Here is an 18,160-nt window from a genome sequence, read left to right as displayed (position 1 = left end):
CCAGTCCTGGAGTCAATTCTGGACCCAATCCTGGATCTGGTCCCGAATCCAATCCGGAATCCAGTCCTGGAGTCAATTCTGGACCCAATCCTGGATCTGGTCCCGAATCCAATCCGGAATCCAGTCCTGGAGTCAATTCTGGACCCAGTCCTGGATCTGGTCCCGAATCCAATCCCAAATCCAGTCCTGGAATCTGATCCTGGAGCCAGTCCTGGAGCCAATTCCAGACCCAATCCTGGATCTGGTCCCGAATCCAATCCCAAATCCAGTCCTGGGGCCAATTCCAGACCCAATCCCGAATCCAATCCCGAATCCAATCCGGAATCCAGTCCTGGGGCCAATTCCAGACCCAATCCCGATCCAATCCCGAATCCAATGCAGAATCTGATCCTGGAGCTGGTCCTGGAGCCAATTCCGGACCCAATCCTGGATCTGGTCCCGAATCCAATCCCAAATCCAGTCCTGGGGCCAATTCCAGACCCAATCCCGATCCAATCCCGAATCCAATGCAGAATCTGATCCTGGAGCTGGTCCTGGAGCCAATTCCGGACCCAATCCTGGATCTGGTCCCGGATCCACAAGATGGATCCATGGATCTCTGCATGGAAGGACGGATGGATCCAAGGACAGATGGATGGATCCATGGATGGATCCGCAGGATGGATCCATGGATGGACGGATCCACGGACAGAGCGATGGATCCATGGATGGAGGGATGGATCCACGGACAAATCCATGGATGGTCGGACGGATCCCCAAGATGGATCCATGGAGGGATGGATCCACGGACAAATCCACGGATGAACGGATGGATCCAAGGGATGGATCCCCGGCCAGATCCCTTCAGGAACAGCCCCCAGGAGGATCCCAGATTCCCGCCCATCCCAACATTCCCGGAATTCCGGCTCACCTCGGCCAGGAAGGCGGTGCCGGTCACCCTCTGGCACTCGAAGACGCTTCCCAGGACCGGGATGAGGCTCCGGACAATCGGAGGGAGACGAGGCCCCATGAGCCGAGCCATGGCCCTGGGCGGGAACAGAGATCGGAACGGCGGGAATTGCATCGGGAATGGCGGGAATGGGCCCGGGAATGGCGGGAATGGGCCCGGGAATGGCGGGAATCGGATCAGGAATGGCGGGAATTGGATCAGGAATGGCGGGAATCGGCTCAGGAATGGCGGGAATGGACTTGGGAATGGTGGGAATGGGCCCAGGAATGTTGGGAATCGGCTCAGGAATGTCAGGAGTGTAGGGAATCGGCCCAGGAATGGCGGGAATGGGCCCGGGAATGGCGGGAATTGGATCAGGAATGGCGGGAATGGGCCCGGGAATGGCGGGAATGGGCCTGGGAATGGTGGGAATGGGCCCGGGAATGTTTGGAATCGGCTCAGGAATGTCAGGAGTGTGGGGAATCGGCCCAGGAATGGCGGGAATTGGATTGGGAATGGCGGGAATGGCCCCGGGAATGTCGGGAATTGGATCAGGAATGGCGGGAATTGGCTCAGGAATGGCGGGAATGGACTTGGGAATGGTGGGAATGGGCCCAGGAATGTTGGGAATTGGCTCAGGAATGTCAGGAGTGTAGGGAATCGGCCCAGGAATGGCGGGAATGGGCCCGGGAATGGCGGGAATGGGCCTGGGAATGGCGGGAATTGGATCAGGAATGGCGGGAATGGGCCCGGGAATGGCGGGAATGGGCCTGGGAATGGCGGGAATTGGATCGGGAATGGCGGGAATGGGCGGGAATCAGTCTGGGAAGGGCAGGAATCAGTTCGGAATGTCAGGAATGGGCTCGGGAATGGTGGGAATGGGCCCGGGAATGGCGGGAATGGGCTCGGAATGGAGGGAATGGGCTTGGGAATGGCGGGAATCAGCTCGGGAATGGTGAGAATTGGCCCGGGAATGTCGGGAATGGGCTCGGGAATGGCGGGAATGGCCCGGGAATGTTGGGAATCAGCCCGGGGATGGCGGGAATGGGCTCAGGAATGTCGGGAATGGGCCTGGGAATGGCAGGAATGGCCCGGGAATGTTGGGAATCAGCCCGGGGATGGCGGGAATGGCGGGAATGGGCTCAGGAATGTTGGGAATCAGTCTGGGAATGGCGGGAATCGGCTTGGGAATGACGGGAGTCAGTCCGGGAATGGCGTCAATCAGCCCAGGAATGGCAGGAATCGATCTGGGAATGATGGGAATGTTGGGAATTGGCCCGGGAAATTGGGAATCGGCCTGGGAATGTTTGGAATGGTGGGAATGAGCTCAGGAATGGCAGGAATCAGTCCAGGAATGGCGGGAATCAGCTCGGAATGGCGGGAATGGGCTCGGGAATGGCGGGAATTGGTCCAGGAATGTTGGGAAACAGCCTGGGAATGGCAGGAGTCATCTTGGGAATGTCAGGAATCAGCCCGGGAATGGCGGGAATTGGCTCAGGAATGGTGGGAATGGACTTGGGAATGGTGGGAATGGGGCCGGGAATGTTGGGAATCAGCTCGGGAATGTCAGGAATGTCAGGAATCGACCCAGGAATGTCGGGAATCAGCTTGGGAATGGTGGGAATGGGCCCGGGAATGTTGGGAATCAGCTCGGGAATGTCAGGAATTGGCCTGGGAATGACGGGAATTGGCCCAGGAATCGGCCTGGGAATCAGCCCAGAAATTATCCCAGGAATTATCCTGGGAATTCCGGAAATTATCCCTGAAATCATCCTGGGAATCCCAGGAATCCTCCCAGGAATCCTCCCGGGAATCATCCTGGGAATCATCCTGGGAATCCCAGAAATCATCCCGGAAATCATCCCAGGAATCCCAAAAATCATCACAGAAATCCTGGAATTCTTTAAGGAATTCCCAAATCCCACCCTCAAAATCCCGGAATTTCTTTGGGAATCCCCCAAATCCCAGAATTCCTTCAAAAACTCCCAAATCCCACCAATAAAATCCAGGAATTCCTTTGGGAGTTCAAAAAATCCCACCCTCAAAATCCCAGAATTCCTTTAAGAATACCCCAAATCCCAGAATTCCTTTGGGAATTCCCAAATCCCACCCACAAAATCCCAGAATTCCTTTGGGAATTCCCAAAATCCCTACCCTCAAAATCCCAGAATTCCTTTGGGAATTCCCCCAAATCCCGGAATTCCTTTGGGAAATCCCAAAATCCCACCCCCAAAATCCCAGAATTCCTTTAAGAATTCCCCAGATCCCACCCCCAAAATCCCAGAATTCCTTCGGGAATTCCCCCAAATCCCGGAATTCTCCCTCAAATCCCGGAATTCCGTACCCCGCCAGGAGAGCGATTCCCTCGTGGTGCCGCTCGGGAATTCCCATCAATTCCCAACCTCCGGAATTCCCAACGTCCTGCACGACCTCGGAGCCGCCGGCCCGGAGCAGAGCGGCCTGAAGGGTGCTCACGGCGTAGCTGGAAAATCCGGGAATGGGATTTGGGATTGGGGATTGGATTTGGGATTGGATTTGGGACTGGATTTAGGATTTGGGATTGGATTTGGGATTGGGATTTGGGATTGGATTTGGGATTTGGGATTGGATTTGGGATTTGGGATTGGGATCGGGATTTGGGATTGGATTTGGGATTGGATTTGATTTGGGATTGGATTTGGGATTGGGGATTGGATTTGGGATTGGGATTGGGATTGGGATTGGATTTGGGATTGGGGATTGGATTTGGGATTGGATTTGGGATTGGATTTGGGATTGGATTTGGGATTGGGATCGGGATTTGGGATTGGATTTGGGATTGGGATTGGATTTGGGATTGGGGATTGGATTTGGGATTGGATTTGGGATTGGGGATTGGATTTGGGATTGGATTTGGGATTGGATTTGGGATTGGATTTGGGATTGGGATCGGGATTTGGGATTGGATTTGGGATTGGGATTGGATTTGGGATTGGGATCTGGGGTTGGGATTGGATTTGGGATTGGATTTGGGATTGGGATTGGGATTGGATTTGGGATTGGGATGGGATCTGGGATTGGGATTTGGGATTGGATTTGGGATTGTGATTGGATTTGGGATTGGGATCTGGGGTTGGGATTGGATTTGGGATTGGGGATTGGGATTAGGGCTGGAATTGGATCTGGGATTGGGATTGAGATTGGATTTCAGATTAGGATTAGGATCAAGATCAGGTTTGGGATTGGGATTGGATTTGGGATTGGGATTGGGACTGGATCTGGGATTGGGATTTGATTCGGGATTGGATTTGGGATTGGACTTCAGATTGGGATCGAGATTGGATTTGGGATTGGGGTCAGGATTAGGATCAAGATCAGGTTTGGGATTGGGATTGGATTTGGGATTGGATTTGGGATTTCCTGGCCTGAACCAGAGAAGCCTGAAGATTGTTCACGGCATGGCTGGAAAATCCGGGAACGGGATCAGGATTTGGGATTGGATTTGGGATTGGAGATTGGGGACTGGGGATTTGGGATTGGATTTGGGATTGGGATTAGGATCAAGATCAGGTTTGGGATTGGGATTGGATTTGGGATTGGGATCATGATTGGGGCTGGGATTCAGATTGGATTCGGGATTGGATTTGGATCTGGGATTGGGATCGAGATTGGATTTGGGATAGGGGTCAGGATTAGGATCAAGATCAGCTTTGGGATGGGGATTGGATTTGGGATTGGATTTGGGATCTTCCCAACCTGAACCAGAGCGGCCTGAAGGGTGCTCACGGCGTAGCTGGAAAATCCGGGAATGGGATTTGGGATTGGGGATTGGATTTGGGATTGGGAGTAGATTTCGGATGGGATCTGGGGTTGGGATGGGATTTGGGATTGAATTTGCGATTGGGATTTGGGATTGGAGATTTGGGGTTGGATCTGGGATTGGGGATTTGGGATTGGATTTGGGATTGGATTTGGGATTGGGATAGGATTTGGGATTGGGGATTGGATTTGGGATTGGGATTGGGATTGGATTTGGGATTTGGGATGGGATCTGGGGTTGGGTTTGGATTTGGGATGGGATCTGGGGTTGGGGTTGGATTTGGGATTTCCCAACCTGAACCAGAGTGGCCTGAAGGGTGCTCACGGCACAGCTGGAAAATCCGGGAATGGGATCAGGATTTGGGATCGGGATTGGGCTGGGATTGGATTTGGGATTGGGACTGGATTTGGGATTGGGGATTGGGGATTTGGGATTGGATTTGGGATTGGGATTGAGATTGGATTTGGGATTGGGGTCAGGATTAGGATCAAGATCAGGTTTGGGATTGGGATTGGATTTGGGGCTGGGATCGAGATCGGGATTGGGGCTGGGACTGGATTCAGGATTGGATTCGGGATTGGATTTGGGATTGGATCTGGGGTTGGGTTTGGGATTGGATCCAGAATTGGATCCGGGATTGGATCTGGGACTGGGTCTGGGACTCTAATTCAGGATTGGGTTTGGGATTGGGATTGGTTCCGGAATTGGATCCAGGATTGGGTCTGGGATTGGATCTGGGACTGGATCTGGGATTGGATCCAGAATTGGATCCGGGATTTGGTCTGGGATTGGATTCACAACCGGATCTGGGATTGGCTCTAGGACTGGATTCGGGATTGGTTCCGGAATTGGACCCAGGATTGGGTCTGGAATTGGATCCGGGACTGGACCTGGAACTGGATTTGGGATTGGATCCAGGAGTGGATCTAAGATTGGATCTGGGACTGGATCCAGGATTGGCTCCAGGACTGGATTTGGGACTGGATTCAGGATTGGTTCCGGAATTGGACCCAGGATTGGGTTTGGAATAGGATCTGGAACTGGATTTGGAACTGGATTTGGAATTGGATTTGGGATTTGATCCAGGATTGGATCTAAGATTGGAACTGGGATTGGATGTGGGATTTGGCCTGGGACTGGATTTGGGACTAAATTCGGGATTTGATTTGGGATTGGTTCAGGAATTGGAACCAGGATTGGGTCTGGAACTGGATCCAGGACTGGATTCAGGATTGGCTCCGGGATTGGCTCCAGGATTGGATCTGGGACTGGATTCGGGATTGGATCCGGGACTGGATCTGGGCCTGGATCCAGGATTTGATTTGGGATTGGCTCCAGGATTGGATCCAGGACTGGATCCAGGACTGGATTCAGGATTGGATTCGGGATTGGATCCAGGACCGGATCCAGGATTGGGTCTGGAATTGGTTCCAGGACTGGATTCGGGACTGGATTTGGGACTGGATCCAGGATTGGATCCAGGATTGGATCCAGGATTTGACCTGGGACTGGATCTGGGACCGGATTCAGGATTGGATCCGGAACTGGCTCCAGGATTGGATTTGGGATTGGATCTGGGACTGGATCCGGGACTGGATTCGGAATTGGCTCCAGGACCGGCTCCAGGACCGGATTCCTGATTGGATTCAGGATTGGATTTGGGACTGGATCCAGGATTGGGTCTGGAATTGGCCCCAGGACCAGCTCCAGGATCAGATTCCGGATTGGATCCAGGACTGGATTCAGGATTGGATTCGGGATTGGATCGGGATTGGGTCCGGAATTGGCTCCAGGACTGGATTTGGGATTGGATCCGGGACCGGATCCAGGATTGGGTCTGGAATTGGCTCCAGGACCAACTCCAGGATCAGATTCCGGATTGGATTCGGGATTGGATTGGGATTGGGTCTGGAATTGGCCCCAGGACTGGATTCCGGATTGGATTCGGGATTGGATTTGGGATTGGGTCTGGAATTGGCTCCAGGACCCGATTTGGGATTGGATTCGGGACCGGATCCAGGATTGGGTCCGGAATTGGCTCCAGGACCGGATTTGGGATTGGATCCGGGACCGGATCCAGGATTGGGTCCAGAATTGACTCCAGGACTGGATTCCGGGTTGGATTCGGGACCAGATCCAGGATTGGGTCCGGAATTTGCCCCAGGACTGGATTTGGGATTGGATTTGGGACCGGATCCAGGATCGGGTCCAGAATTGGCTCCAGGACTGGATTTGGGATTGGATTTGGGACCGGATCCAGGATTGGGTCCGGAATTGGCTCCAGGACTGGATTTGGGATTGGATTTGGGACCGGATCCAGGATTGGGTCCGGAATTGGCTCCAGGACTGGATTTGGGATTGGATTCGGGACCAGATCCAGGATTGGGTCCGGAATTGGCTCCAGGACCGGATTTGGGATTGGATCCGGGACCGGATCCAGGATTGGGTCCAGAATTGACTCCAGGACTGGATTCCGGGTTGGATTCGGGACCAGATCCAGGATTGGGTCCGGAATTGGCCCCAGGACTGGATTTGGGATTGGATTCGGGACCAGATCCAGGATTGGGTCTGGAATTGGCTCCAGGACCGGGTCTGGAATTGGCTCCAGGACCGGCTCCAGGATCAGATTCCGGCTCGCCCCCATCTCCATTCCGGAGGGAATTCCGCTCCCGGAGCCGTCCCGGCTCACCCGGAACGAGAAAAAAAAATTCCGAGACAAAAAAAAATCATCCCAGACACAAAAAAAAAACCGGGAAAGGGAAAGAAAAAACCTCCGGAGCTACTGGAAAGAATTTTTTTTCCATGGAATGAAAGATTTATGGGGCTGGGATTGTTTTGCCGCCGGAGAAACATCTGGAAAAGATCCGTTATCCCGTCAAAACACCGGGAAGAGCAGCCAGGAATAAATCCCGGCTGTCGGATCCCGCACACGAAGGAAATCCGGGATTCGGGATTTTCCCGTCGGGATTTCTCCCGTTCCCGCTGGAATTTTTTGGCGGTTGGAGAATTTCCAGGATTTGGGGATGGTCGGGGAAATTTTGGGAATGGATCCAAAGCCGGGGGAAAATCTGGGAGTTTTCCAGGGGAAAATCCCCGGTGGAGTTTGGTTTGGGAAAAGGGACGGGAATGGCAAAATTCCAAAGGGAAAAAAAAACTCGGGAATGCCCGGAGAGGCCTCCGGGGGCTTTCCTGGAATTAATTAAGGATTAATTAAGGGAAGTTGGGGAGGTTGGGAAAACCTGGAATGCTGGAATGGGGCGGGAATGGAGGGGATTTCGGGAATGGAGGGGATTTTGGGATGATCCCATTCCCAAGGAGCACAAAATTCCCATTTTTCCCCCCAAATCCCCATTTTCCCCCCAAATATTCCCATTTTAATTCTATTTCTCCCCCAATTATTCCCATTTTCACCCCAAAAATTCCCACTCTTCCCCCAAAAATTCCTATTTTCCTCCCCAAAATCCCCATTTCCCCCCCAAAATTCACATTTTTTTTCCCAAAATCCCCATTTAAATTCCACTTTCCCCCCAAAATTCCCACTTTAATCCCCATTCTCCCCAAAAATTCCCATTTCCCCCCAAAATTCCCGTTCTAATTCCATTTTCCCCCCAATATTCCTATTTTCCCCCCCAAAATCCCCATTTCCCTCCAAAAATTCCCGTTTTCTCCCCTAAATTCCCATTTTTCCCCCCATTTACCCAATTCCCCCCCAAATTTCCCATTTTATTCCCATTTTTCCCCAAAATTCCCATTTCTCCCCCAAAATTCCCCATTTCCCCCCAAAATTTCCATTTCCCCACCAAATCCCCATTTTTCCCACTGTAATTCCCATTTCCCCCCCAAAGTTCCCATTTTTCCCCCCAAAATTCCCATTTTTCCCCCCAAATTCCCATTTTTTTTCCCAAAATTCCCATTTTATTCCCATTTTCCCCTCAAAAATTCCCATTTTCCCCCCAAAATCCACATTTTTCCCCCCAAATTCCCAGTTTATTCCCATTTCCCCCTGTAATTCCCATTTTTCCTCCCAGAAATCCCATTTTTCCCCCGTAATTCCCATTTTTCTCCCCAAATTCCCTTTTTTCCCCAAAATTCCTATTTTATTCCCATTTTTCCCCCCAAAATCCCTATTTAATTCCATTTTCCCCCTAAAATTCCCATTTTTCTCACCAAAATTCCCATTTTATCCCTATTTTCCCCCAGAATTCCCATTTAATTCCATTTTCCCCTGTAATTCCCATTTTTCCCAAAAAATTCCCATTTTTCCCCCCAAATTCCCATTTCCCCCCCCAAAATTCCCATTTAATTCCATTTTCCCCTGTAATTCCCATTTTTCCCCCAAGATTCCCATTTTTTTCCCCTGCAATTCCCATTTTTTCCCCCCAGAATTCCCATTTTCCCCTCAAAATTCCCATTTTTCCCCAAAAATTCCCATTTTCCCCCCCAAATTCCCATTTTTCCCCCCAAATTCCCATTTTTTTCCCCAAAATTCCCATTTTATTCCCATTTTTGCCCCATAATCCTCATTTTCCCCCCATTATTCCCATTTTCCCCCATAATCCCCATTTTTCCCCCTAAAATTCCCATTCCCCCCCCCCAAAATTCCCATTTTATTCCCATTTTTCCCCCCGTAATTCCCATTTTTCCCATTTTATTCTTATTTTTCCCATTTTATTCCCGTTTTCCCCCCTAAAATTCTCATTTCCCCCCCAAAATTCCCATTTTATTCCCATTTTTCCCCCCGTAATTCCCGTTTTCCCCCCTAAATTTCCCATTTATCCCCCCAAAATTCCCATTTTATTCCCAAAATTCCCATTTTTTCCCCCCTAAAGTTCCCATTTTTCCCCCCAAATTCCCATTTTTTTCCTCAAAATTCCCATTTTTCCCAAAATTCCCATTTTATTCCCATTTTTGCCCCATAATCCCCATTTTTCCCCCTAAAATTCCCATTTTCCCCCCCAAAATTCCAATTTTTTCCCCCCTAAAGTTCCCATTTTCCCCAAAAAATTCCCATTTTCCCCCCAAAATTCCCATTTTATTCCCATTTTTCCCCCAAAATTCCCATTTTATTCCCATTTTTCCCCTTCATTCCCACTTTTCCGTACCCCCAGGCCTCTTTTCCGCCTTTTTCCTTTCCCTGCAGGAATTTCGGGATCCGGACGCCCACGGAGCATCCCAGCCTCACCAGGAGGCTCCGGAAAAGTTTGGGGAATTTTTCCAGGACGGCTCCGGAACATTCCGGAACCGCCAGGAGCTCGTCCAGGCCTCGCGTCACCTTCCCAGGGAATAAAAAAAACCGGGAATTTCCCGGGAAAAAAAACTCAGGAAAGGATTTTTCCAGGATTTTTCCAGGGATTTTGAGGAATTTTCCTGCTGGAATTCCAGGGATTTGGGGTTTTTCCTTGGATTTTGGGGAATTTCCTGTTGGGAATTCCCAGATTTTGGGGGATTTTCCTGCCCAGAATTCCCAGATTTTGGGGTTTTTCCTGCTGGAATTCCATGGATTTGGGAATTTTCCTTGGATTTGGGTTTTTCCTGCCAGGAATTCCCAGATTTTGGGTTTTTTTCTCCTGGAATTCCCAGATTTTGGGCGATTTTCCTGCCCAGAATTCCCAGATTTTGGGGTTTTTCCTGCTGAAATTTCCTTGGATTTGGGAATTTTCCTTGGATTTGGGGGATTTTCCTTGGATTTGTTTTTTTTTCCTGCTGGAATTCCAAGATTTTGGTTTTTTTCCTGCTGGAAATTCCTTTAATTTTGGGGTCTTTCCTGTCAGAATTCCCAGATTTTGGGGTTTTTCCCACAGAGAATTCCCAGATTTTGGGGGTTTTCCTGTTGGGACTTCCAAGATTTTGGGGGGATTTTCCTTGGATTTGGGGTTTTTCCTGTAGGAATTCCCAGATTTGGTTTTTTTTCCTGCCCAGAATTCCCAGATTTTGGGGGTTTTCCTGCCCAGAATTCCAAGATTTTGGGGTTTTTCCTGCTGGAATTCCATGGATTTGGGAATTTCCTTTGGATTTGGGGGATTTTCCTTGGATTTTGGGGTTTTCCTTGGATTTGTTTTTTTTTTCCTGCTGGAATTCCAAGATTATGTTTTTTTTCCTGCTGGAAATTCCTTGAATTTTGGGGTTTTTCCTGTCAGAATTCCCAGATTTTGGGGGTTTTCCTGTCAGAATTCCCAGATTTTGGGGGTTTTCCTGTTGGGACTTCCAAGATTTTGGGGGATTTTCCTTGGATTTGGGTTTTTCCTGCTGGGAATTCCCAGATTTTGGTTTTTTTCCTGCTGGAATTCCCAGATTTTGGTGGTTTTCCTGCTGGAATTCCATGGATTTGGGAATTTTCCTTGGATTTGGGGTTTTCCCTGCTGGGAATTCCCAGATTTTGTTTTTTTTTTCCTGCAGGAATTCCCAGATTTTGGGCGATTTTCCTGCTGGAATTCCCAGATTTTGGGGTTTTTCCTGCTGGAATTTCCTTGGATTTGGGATTTTCTCTGTCAGGAATTCCCAGATTTTGGTTTTTTTCCCACTGAGAATTCCAGGGATTTGGGGTTTTTCCTTGAATTTGGGGTTTTTCCTGTTGGAATTCCCAGATTTTGGGGTTTTTCCCCACAGAGAATTCCCAGATTTTGGGGGATTTTCCTTGGATTTTGGGGTTTTCCTGCTGGGAATTCCCAGATTTTGGGGTTTTTCCTGCTGGGATTTCCATGGATTTGGGGAACTTCCTGCTGAGAATTCCAAGATTTTGGGGTTTTCCCTGGGAATTTCCCCCCCTTGGAATTTTTTTTATCCCCTGGATTTTTTTCCTGGGAATTTTTCCCTCGGGAATTTTTCCCCTGGGAATTTCCCCCTTTGGGAATTTTTCCCCTGGAATTTTTCCCCTCCCTCCATCCCCAACCCCCCAAACCCCTCCCCCCAACCCATTCCCCTGGAATTCCTGGAAAATCCCCCTGGAATCCCTCTGGAATTCTGGAATTCCCCTGGAATCCCTCTGGAATTCAGGAATCTCTCTGAAATCCCTCTGGAATCCCTCTGGAATCTGGGAACCCCTCTGGAATTCTGGAATCCCTCTGGAATTCTGGAATCCCTCTGGAATTCTGGAATCCTTCCGAAATTCTGGAACCCCCCTGGAATCCCTCTGGAATTCTGGAATTCCCCTGGAACTCTTCTGGAATCCAGGAATTCCCTGGGAATCCAGGAATTTCTTTGGAATCCCTCTGGAATTCCGGGAATCCCTCTGGAATTCTGGGAATCCCTCTGGAATCCGGGAATTCCTCTGGAATTCTGGAATCCCTCTGGAATCCCTCTGGAATTCTGAAATCCCTCTGGAATTCCGGGAACCCCTCTGGAATTCCTCTGGAATCTGAGAATCCCTCTGGAATTCTGGAACCCCTCTGGAATCCCTCTGGAATTCTGGAATCCCTCTGGAATTCTGGAATTCCCCTGGAACTCTTCTGGAATCCAGGAATTCCCTGGGAATCCGGGAATTTCTTTGGAATCCCTCTGGAATTCCGGGAATCCCTCTGGAATTCTGGAATCCCTCTGGAATTCCGGGAATCCCTCTGGAATCCCTCTGGAATCCCTCTGGAATTCCGGGAACCCCTCTGGAATTCCTCTGGAATCTGAGAACCCCTCTGGAATTCTGGAATCCCTCTGGAATCCCTCTGAAATCCCAGAATTCCCCTGGAACTCTTCTGGAATCCAGGAATTCCCTGGGAATCCAGGAATTTCTTTGGAATCCCTCTGGAATTCCGGGAATCCCTCTGGAATTCCGGGAATTCCCCTGGAATACTCACGGCCAGCCCCGGGGCCGTGGCCACGCGCTCGGCGCCGCTTCCCAGCGGGAATTTCTTCTCCTTGTAGGGAATTTCCGCATCCAACTTTTCCAGGAGCAGCTCCAGGATTTGGGAATTCAGCGCCGGCTCCGTCCCCAGCGCCCTCCACATGGAGCAGGTGGAGCTGCAAAATTCCCGGGAATTCCCCGGAATTCCGGGGAAAAAAAATGGGAATTTTTAGGATTTCTTAGGAATTTTTAGGATTATTTTTTTTTTTTAATTTTTAGGATTTTTTAGGAAATTTTTAGGAATTTTTAGAAAATTTCTTAGGAATTTTTAAAGGAATTTTTAGGAATTTTTAAAGGAATTTTTAGGAATTTTTTAAGGAATTTTTAGGAATTTTTTGGGGAATTTTTAGGAATTTTTTAAGGAATTTTTAGGAATTTTTTTAGGAATTTTTAGGAATTTTTTACGAATTTTTAATGGAATTTTTAGGAATTTTTTTAGGAATTTTTTTAGGAATTTTTAAAGGAATTTTTAGGAATTTTTTAGGAATTTTTTAAGGAATTTTTAGGAATTTTTAAAGGAATTTTTAGGAATTTTTTTGGGAATTTTTAGGAATTTTTTTAGGACTTCTTAGGAATTTTTTAGGATTTTTTTAAGGAATTTTTAAAGGAATTTTTAAAGGAATCTTTCAGGAATCTTTTAGGAATTTTTAGGAATTTTTTAGGAATTTTTTAAGGAATTTTTAGGAATTTTTTAGGAATTTTTAGGAATTTTTTAAGGAACTTTTAAAAAATTTTTAGGAATTTTTTAGGAATCTTTCAGGAATCTTTTAGGAATTTTTGAGGGAATTTTTAGGAATTTTCAGAAATTTTTTAGGAATTTTTAGAAATTTTTTAGGAATTTTTAGAAATTTTTTAGGAATTTTTAAAGGAATTTTTTAGGAATTTTTAAAGGAATTTTTAAGAATTTTTAAAGGAATTTTTAGGAATTTTTTAGGAATTTTTTAAGGAATTTTTAGGAGTTTTTTAAGGAATTTTTAGGAATTTTTTTGGGAATTTTTAGTAATTTTTTTAGGAATTTTTAGGAATTTAGGAATTTTTCAAGGAATTTTTAGGAATTTTTTAAGGAATTTTTAGGAATTTTTTTGGGAATTTTTAGGAATTTTTTTGGGAATTTTTAGGAATTTTTAAAGGAATTTTTAGGAATTTTTCAGGAATTTTTAAAGGAACTTTTAGGAAATTTTTAGGAAATTTTTAGGAATTTTTCAGGAATCTTTTAGGAATTTTGGGGGGAATTTTTAGGAATTTTTAGGAATTTTTTAGGAATTTTTGGGGGAATTTTTAGCATTTTAAAGGAACTTTTAGGATTTTTTAGGAATTTTTTAGGAATTTTTTAGGATTTTTTTTAGGAATTTTTAGGAATTTTTAAAGGAATTTTTAGGAATTTTTTAGGAATTTTTTGGGGAATTTTTTTAGGAATTTTTAGGAATTTTTTAGGAATTTTTTTGGGAATTTTTAGGATTTTTTTAAGGAATTTTTAGGAATTTTTTAGGATTTTTTTGGGGAATTTTTAGGAATTTTTTTAGGAATTTTTGAAGGAATTTTTAGGAATTTTTTGGGGAATTTTTAGAAATTGTTTAGTAATTTTTTAGGAATTTTTTAGGAATTTTTTTAGGAACTTTTAAAGGAATTTTTAGGAATTTTTTAGGAATTTTTAAAGGAATTTTTAGGAATTTTTTAAGGAATTTTTAGGAATTTTTTTGGGAATTTTTAGGACTTTTTTTAGGATTTTTTAGGAATTTTTTAGGAATTTTTTAAGGAATTTTTAGGAATTTTTTTAGGAATTTTTTAGGAATTTTTAAAGGAATTTTTTAGGAATCTTTTAGGAATCTTTTAAGGAATTTTTAGGAATTTTTTAAGGAATTTTTAGGAATTTTTTGGGGAATTTTTAGGAATTTTTAAAGGAATTTTTAGGAATTTTTTAAGGAATTTTTTAAGGAATTTTTAGGAATTTTTTTGGGAATTTTTAGGAATTTTTTTAGGAATTTTTAGGAATTTTTTAGGATTTTTTAGGAATTTTTTTGGGAATTTTTAGGAATTTTTTTTAGGAATTTTTAGGAATTTTTTAAGGAATTTTTAAAGGAATTTTTAGAAATTTTTTAGGAATTTTTTAAGGAATTTTTAGGAATTTTTTAAGGAATTTTTAGGAATTTTTAAGGAATTTTTAGGAATTTTTTAAGGAATTTTTAGGAATTTTTAAGGAATTTTTAGGAATTTTTTTGGGAATTTTTAGGAATTTTTTTAGGAATTTTTAGGAATTTTTTAGGAATTTTTAAAGGAATTTTTATGAATTTTTTTAGGAATTTTTTTAGGAATTTTTTAGGAATTTTTTTGGGAATTTTTAGGAATTTTTAAAGGAATTTTTAGGAATTTTTCAGGAATTTTTAAAGGAACTTTTAGGAAATTTTTAGGAAATTTTTAGGAATTTTTCAGGAATCTTTTAGGAATTTTGGGGGGAATTTTTAGGAATTTTTAGGAATTTTTTAGGAATTTTTGGGGGAATTTTTAGCATTTTAAAGGAACTTTTAGGAATTTTTAGGAATTTTTTAGGAATTTTTTAGGAATTTTTTAGGATTTTTTTTAGGAATTTTTAGGAATTTTTAAAGGAATTTTTAGGAATTTTTTAGGAATTTTTTTGGGAATTTTTAGGATTTTTAAGGAATTTTTTAGGAATTTTTTGAGGAATTTTTTAGGAATTTTGGTGGGAAAAGTGGGGATGGGGGGGTTGGGAATTGGAATTCTGGGAATTTGGGGCTGGAATTTTAGGAATTGGGGCCGGAATATTTTTGGAATTGGGGTCGGATTTTTGGGATTGGGGTTGGAATTCTGGGAATTGGGGTTGGAATTTGGGGATTTTGGACTGGATTTTTGGGAATTGGGGCCAAATTCTTGGGATTTGGGCTGGAATGTTGGGATTGGGGCTGGAATTCTGGGATTTGGGGTTGGAATTCTGGGAATTGGGGCCAGATTTTTGGGAATTTGGGCTGGATTTTTGGGAATTTGGGCTGGATTTTTGGGAATTGGGGCTGGATTTTTGGGAATTGGGGCTGGATTTTTGGGAATTGGGGCCAAATTTTTGGGATTTAGGCTGGAATTTTGGGAATCCGGGCTGGATTTTTGGGATTGGGACTGGAATTCTGGGAATTCAGGCTGGATTTTTAGGATTGGGGCCAGAGTTTTGGGAATTAGGGCTGGATTTTAGGAATTGGATCTGGAATTCTGGGATTTGGGGTTGGAATTTTGGGAATTAGGGCTGGAATGCTGGGAACTGGAGCTGGATTTTTGGGAATTGGGGCCAAATTTTTGGGATTTGGGCAGGAATTTTGGGAATTCAGGCTGGATTTTTGGGATTGGATCTGGAATTCTGGGATTTGGGGTTGGAATTCTGGGAATTAGGGCTGGAATTCTGGGAATTTGGGGTGGATTCTGGGATTTGGGGTCGAAATTCTGGGAATTGTGGTTGGAATTTTGGGAATTTGAGCCAGATTTTTGGGATTTGGGCTGGATTTTTGGGATTGGGGTTGGAATTCTGGGAATTGTGGTTGGAATTTTGGGAATTTGAGCTGGATTTTTGGGAATTGGAGCCTGAATTCTCCCACCCGGTGCCGGATTCCTGGGAATGGTGATGGGATTTTGGGAATTTTGGGAATTTTGGGAATTAGGGGTGGAATGTCGGGATTGGGGCTGGAATGCTGGGAACTGGAGTTGGATTTTTGGGAATTGGAGCCAAATTTTTGGGATTGGGGCTGGAATTTTGGGAATTTGGGGTTGGAATATTGGGAATTGGAGCTGGAATGTTGGGATTGAGGCTGGAATTCTGGGAATTAGGGCTGGATTTCGGGAATTACGAGCAGATTTTGGGGAATTTGGGCTGGATATTTGGGAATTTGAGCTGGAATTCTGGGAATTGGGGTTGGAATGGTGGAATTGGGGTGGAATTCTGGGAATTTGGGCTGGATTTTTGGGAATTGGGGCTGGAATTCTGGGAACTGGAGCTGGATTTTTGGGAATTGGGGCTGGAATTCTGGGAATTTGAGCTGGATTTTTAGGAATTAGGGCTGAAATTCTGGGAATTTTGGCTGGAATGTTGGAATTGAGGTGTAATTTTGGGAATTTGAGCCGGATTTTTAGGAATTGGAGCCAGATTTTTGGGATTTGGGCTGGATTTTGGGAATTTGGGGTTGGAATTCTGGGAATTTGGGCTGGATTTTGGGAATTGGGGCTGGAATTCTGGGAATTTGGGCTGGATTTTGGGAATTTGGGGTTGGAATTCTGGGAATTTGGGCTGGATTTTTGGGAATTTGGGCTGGAATGGTGGAATTGGGGTGGAATTCTGGGAATTTGGGCTGGATTTTGGGAATTAGGGCTGAAATTCTGGGAATTTTGGCTGGAATGTTGGAATTAAGGTGTAATTTTGGGAATTTGAGCTGGATTTTTAGGAATTGAAGCCAGATTTTTGGGATTTGGGCTGGATTTTTGGGAATTTGGCCTGGAATTCTGGGAATTGGGGTTGGAATGGTGGAATTGGGGTTGGAATTCTGGGAATTTGGGCTGGAATTCTGGGAATTTGGGCTGGAATTCTGGGAATTGGGGTGGATTTTTGGGAATTGGGGCTGGATTTTTGGGAATTGTGCCCAGATTTTAGGAATTGGATCTGGAATTCTGGGATTTGGGGTTGGATTTTGGGAATTTGGGCTGGAATTCTGGGAATTTTGGCTGGAATGTTGGAATTAAGGTGTAATTTTGGGAATTTGAGCTGGATTTTTAGGAATTGAAGCCAGATTTTTGGGATTTGGGCTGGATTTTTGGGAATTTGGCCTGGAATTCTGGGAATTGGGGTTGGAATGGTGGAATTGGGGTTGGAATTCTGGGAATTTGGGCTGGAATTCTGGGAATTTGGGCTGGAATTCTGGGAATTGGGGTGGATTTTTGGGAATTGGGGCTGGATTTTTGGGAATTGTGCCCAGATTTTAGGAATTGGATCTGGAATTCTGGGATTTGGGGTTGGATTTTGGGAATTTGGGCTGGAATTCTGGGAACTGGAGCTGGATTTTTGGGAATTGGGGCCAAATTTTTGGGATTTGGGCAGGAATTTTGGGAATTTAGGCTGGAATTTTGGGAATTGGGGTGGAATTCTGGGAATTAGGACTGGATTTTTGGGAATTTGGCCTGGAATTTTCTGGAATTTGATCCAAATTCTCCCACTCAGTACCGAACTCTCGGGAACGGGGATTTTTTTGGGAATTTTGGGAATTTTTCCCGGACCTGTCGAAGGGCAGGGAGCTTCCCAGGAGGGCGGAGACGATTTCCCGGGAATGTTGGAGCGCCAGGATGAGCAGGGATTGCTGAGCCGCCCTCCGGAGCTGCTCCTCCTCCAGCAATTCCAGCCGGGAATGGATCCAGGAGAGCAGATCCGGAACCTGCGGAAAAATCCCGGGAAAAAAAGAAAAAACGGGAAAAGAGAGGGGGGAGGGGAGGGTTGGGATTCTTGGAATTCTGTGGGATTTTTTTTCTTTGGGATCAGATCCCAAAAATTCCCGGAATTTCCTCTTGGAAAGTTTGGAAAAGTGGGAATTTGATGGGATTGAACCCCAAAAATTCC

The 18,160-nt window shown here is 45.3% G+C and overlaps 1 protein-coding gene across 2 annotated transcripts in view; it reads right to left on the bottom strand.

Moving 5' to 3' along the window:
* The window catches only part of MROH1 (maestro heat like repeat family member 1), a 141,286-nt gene that overhangs the window by 21,010 nt on the left and 102,116 nt on the right, over positions 1–18,160 (bottom strand). For both annotated transcript variants that reach the window (XM_058830026.1, XM_058830025.1), the window contains 5 exons: positions 17,824–17,978; positions 12,515–12,677; positions 9,830–9,999; positions 3,273–3,410; positions 911–1,025 (listed from right to left, as the gene is read on the bottom strand). In XM_058830026.1, the coding sequence (XP_058686009.1) occupies positions 911–1,025; positions 3,273–3,410; positions 9,830–9,999; positions 12,515–12,677; positions 17,824–17,978 (741 nt within the window). The remainder of the gene's footprint in view (positions 1–910; positions 1,026–3,272; positions 3,411–9,829; positions 10,000–12,514; positions 12,678–17,823; positions 17,979–18,160) is intronic.

This window comes from Poecile atricapillus, chromosome 2 (genome assembly GCF_030490865.1).
Source record: "Poecile atricapillus isolate bPoeAtr1 chromosome 2, bPoeAtr1.hap1, whole genome shotgun sequence".
NCBI lineage: Eukaryota > Metazoa > Chordata > Aves > Passeriformes > Paridae > Poecile > Poecile atricapillus.
The sequence above is the reverse complement of the archived record's forward strand: the minus strand, read 5'-3'. Positions and strand labels throughout refer to the sequence as shown.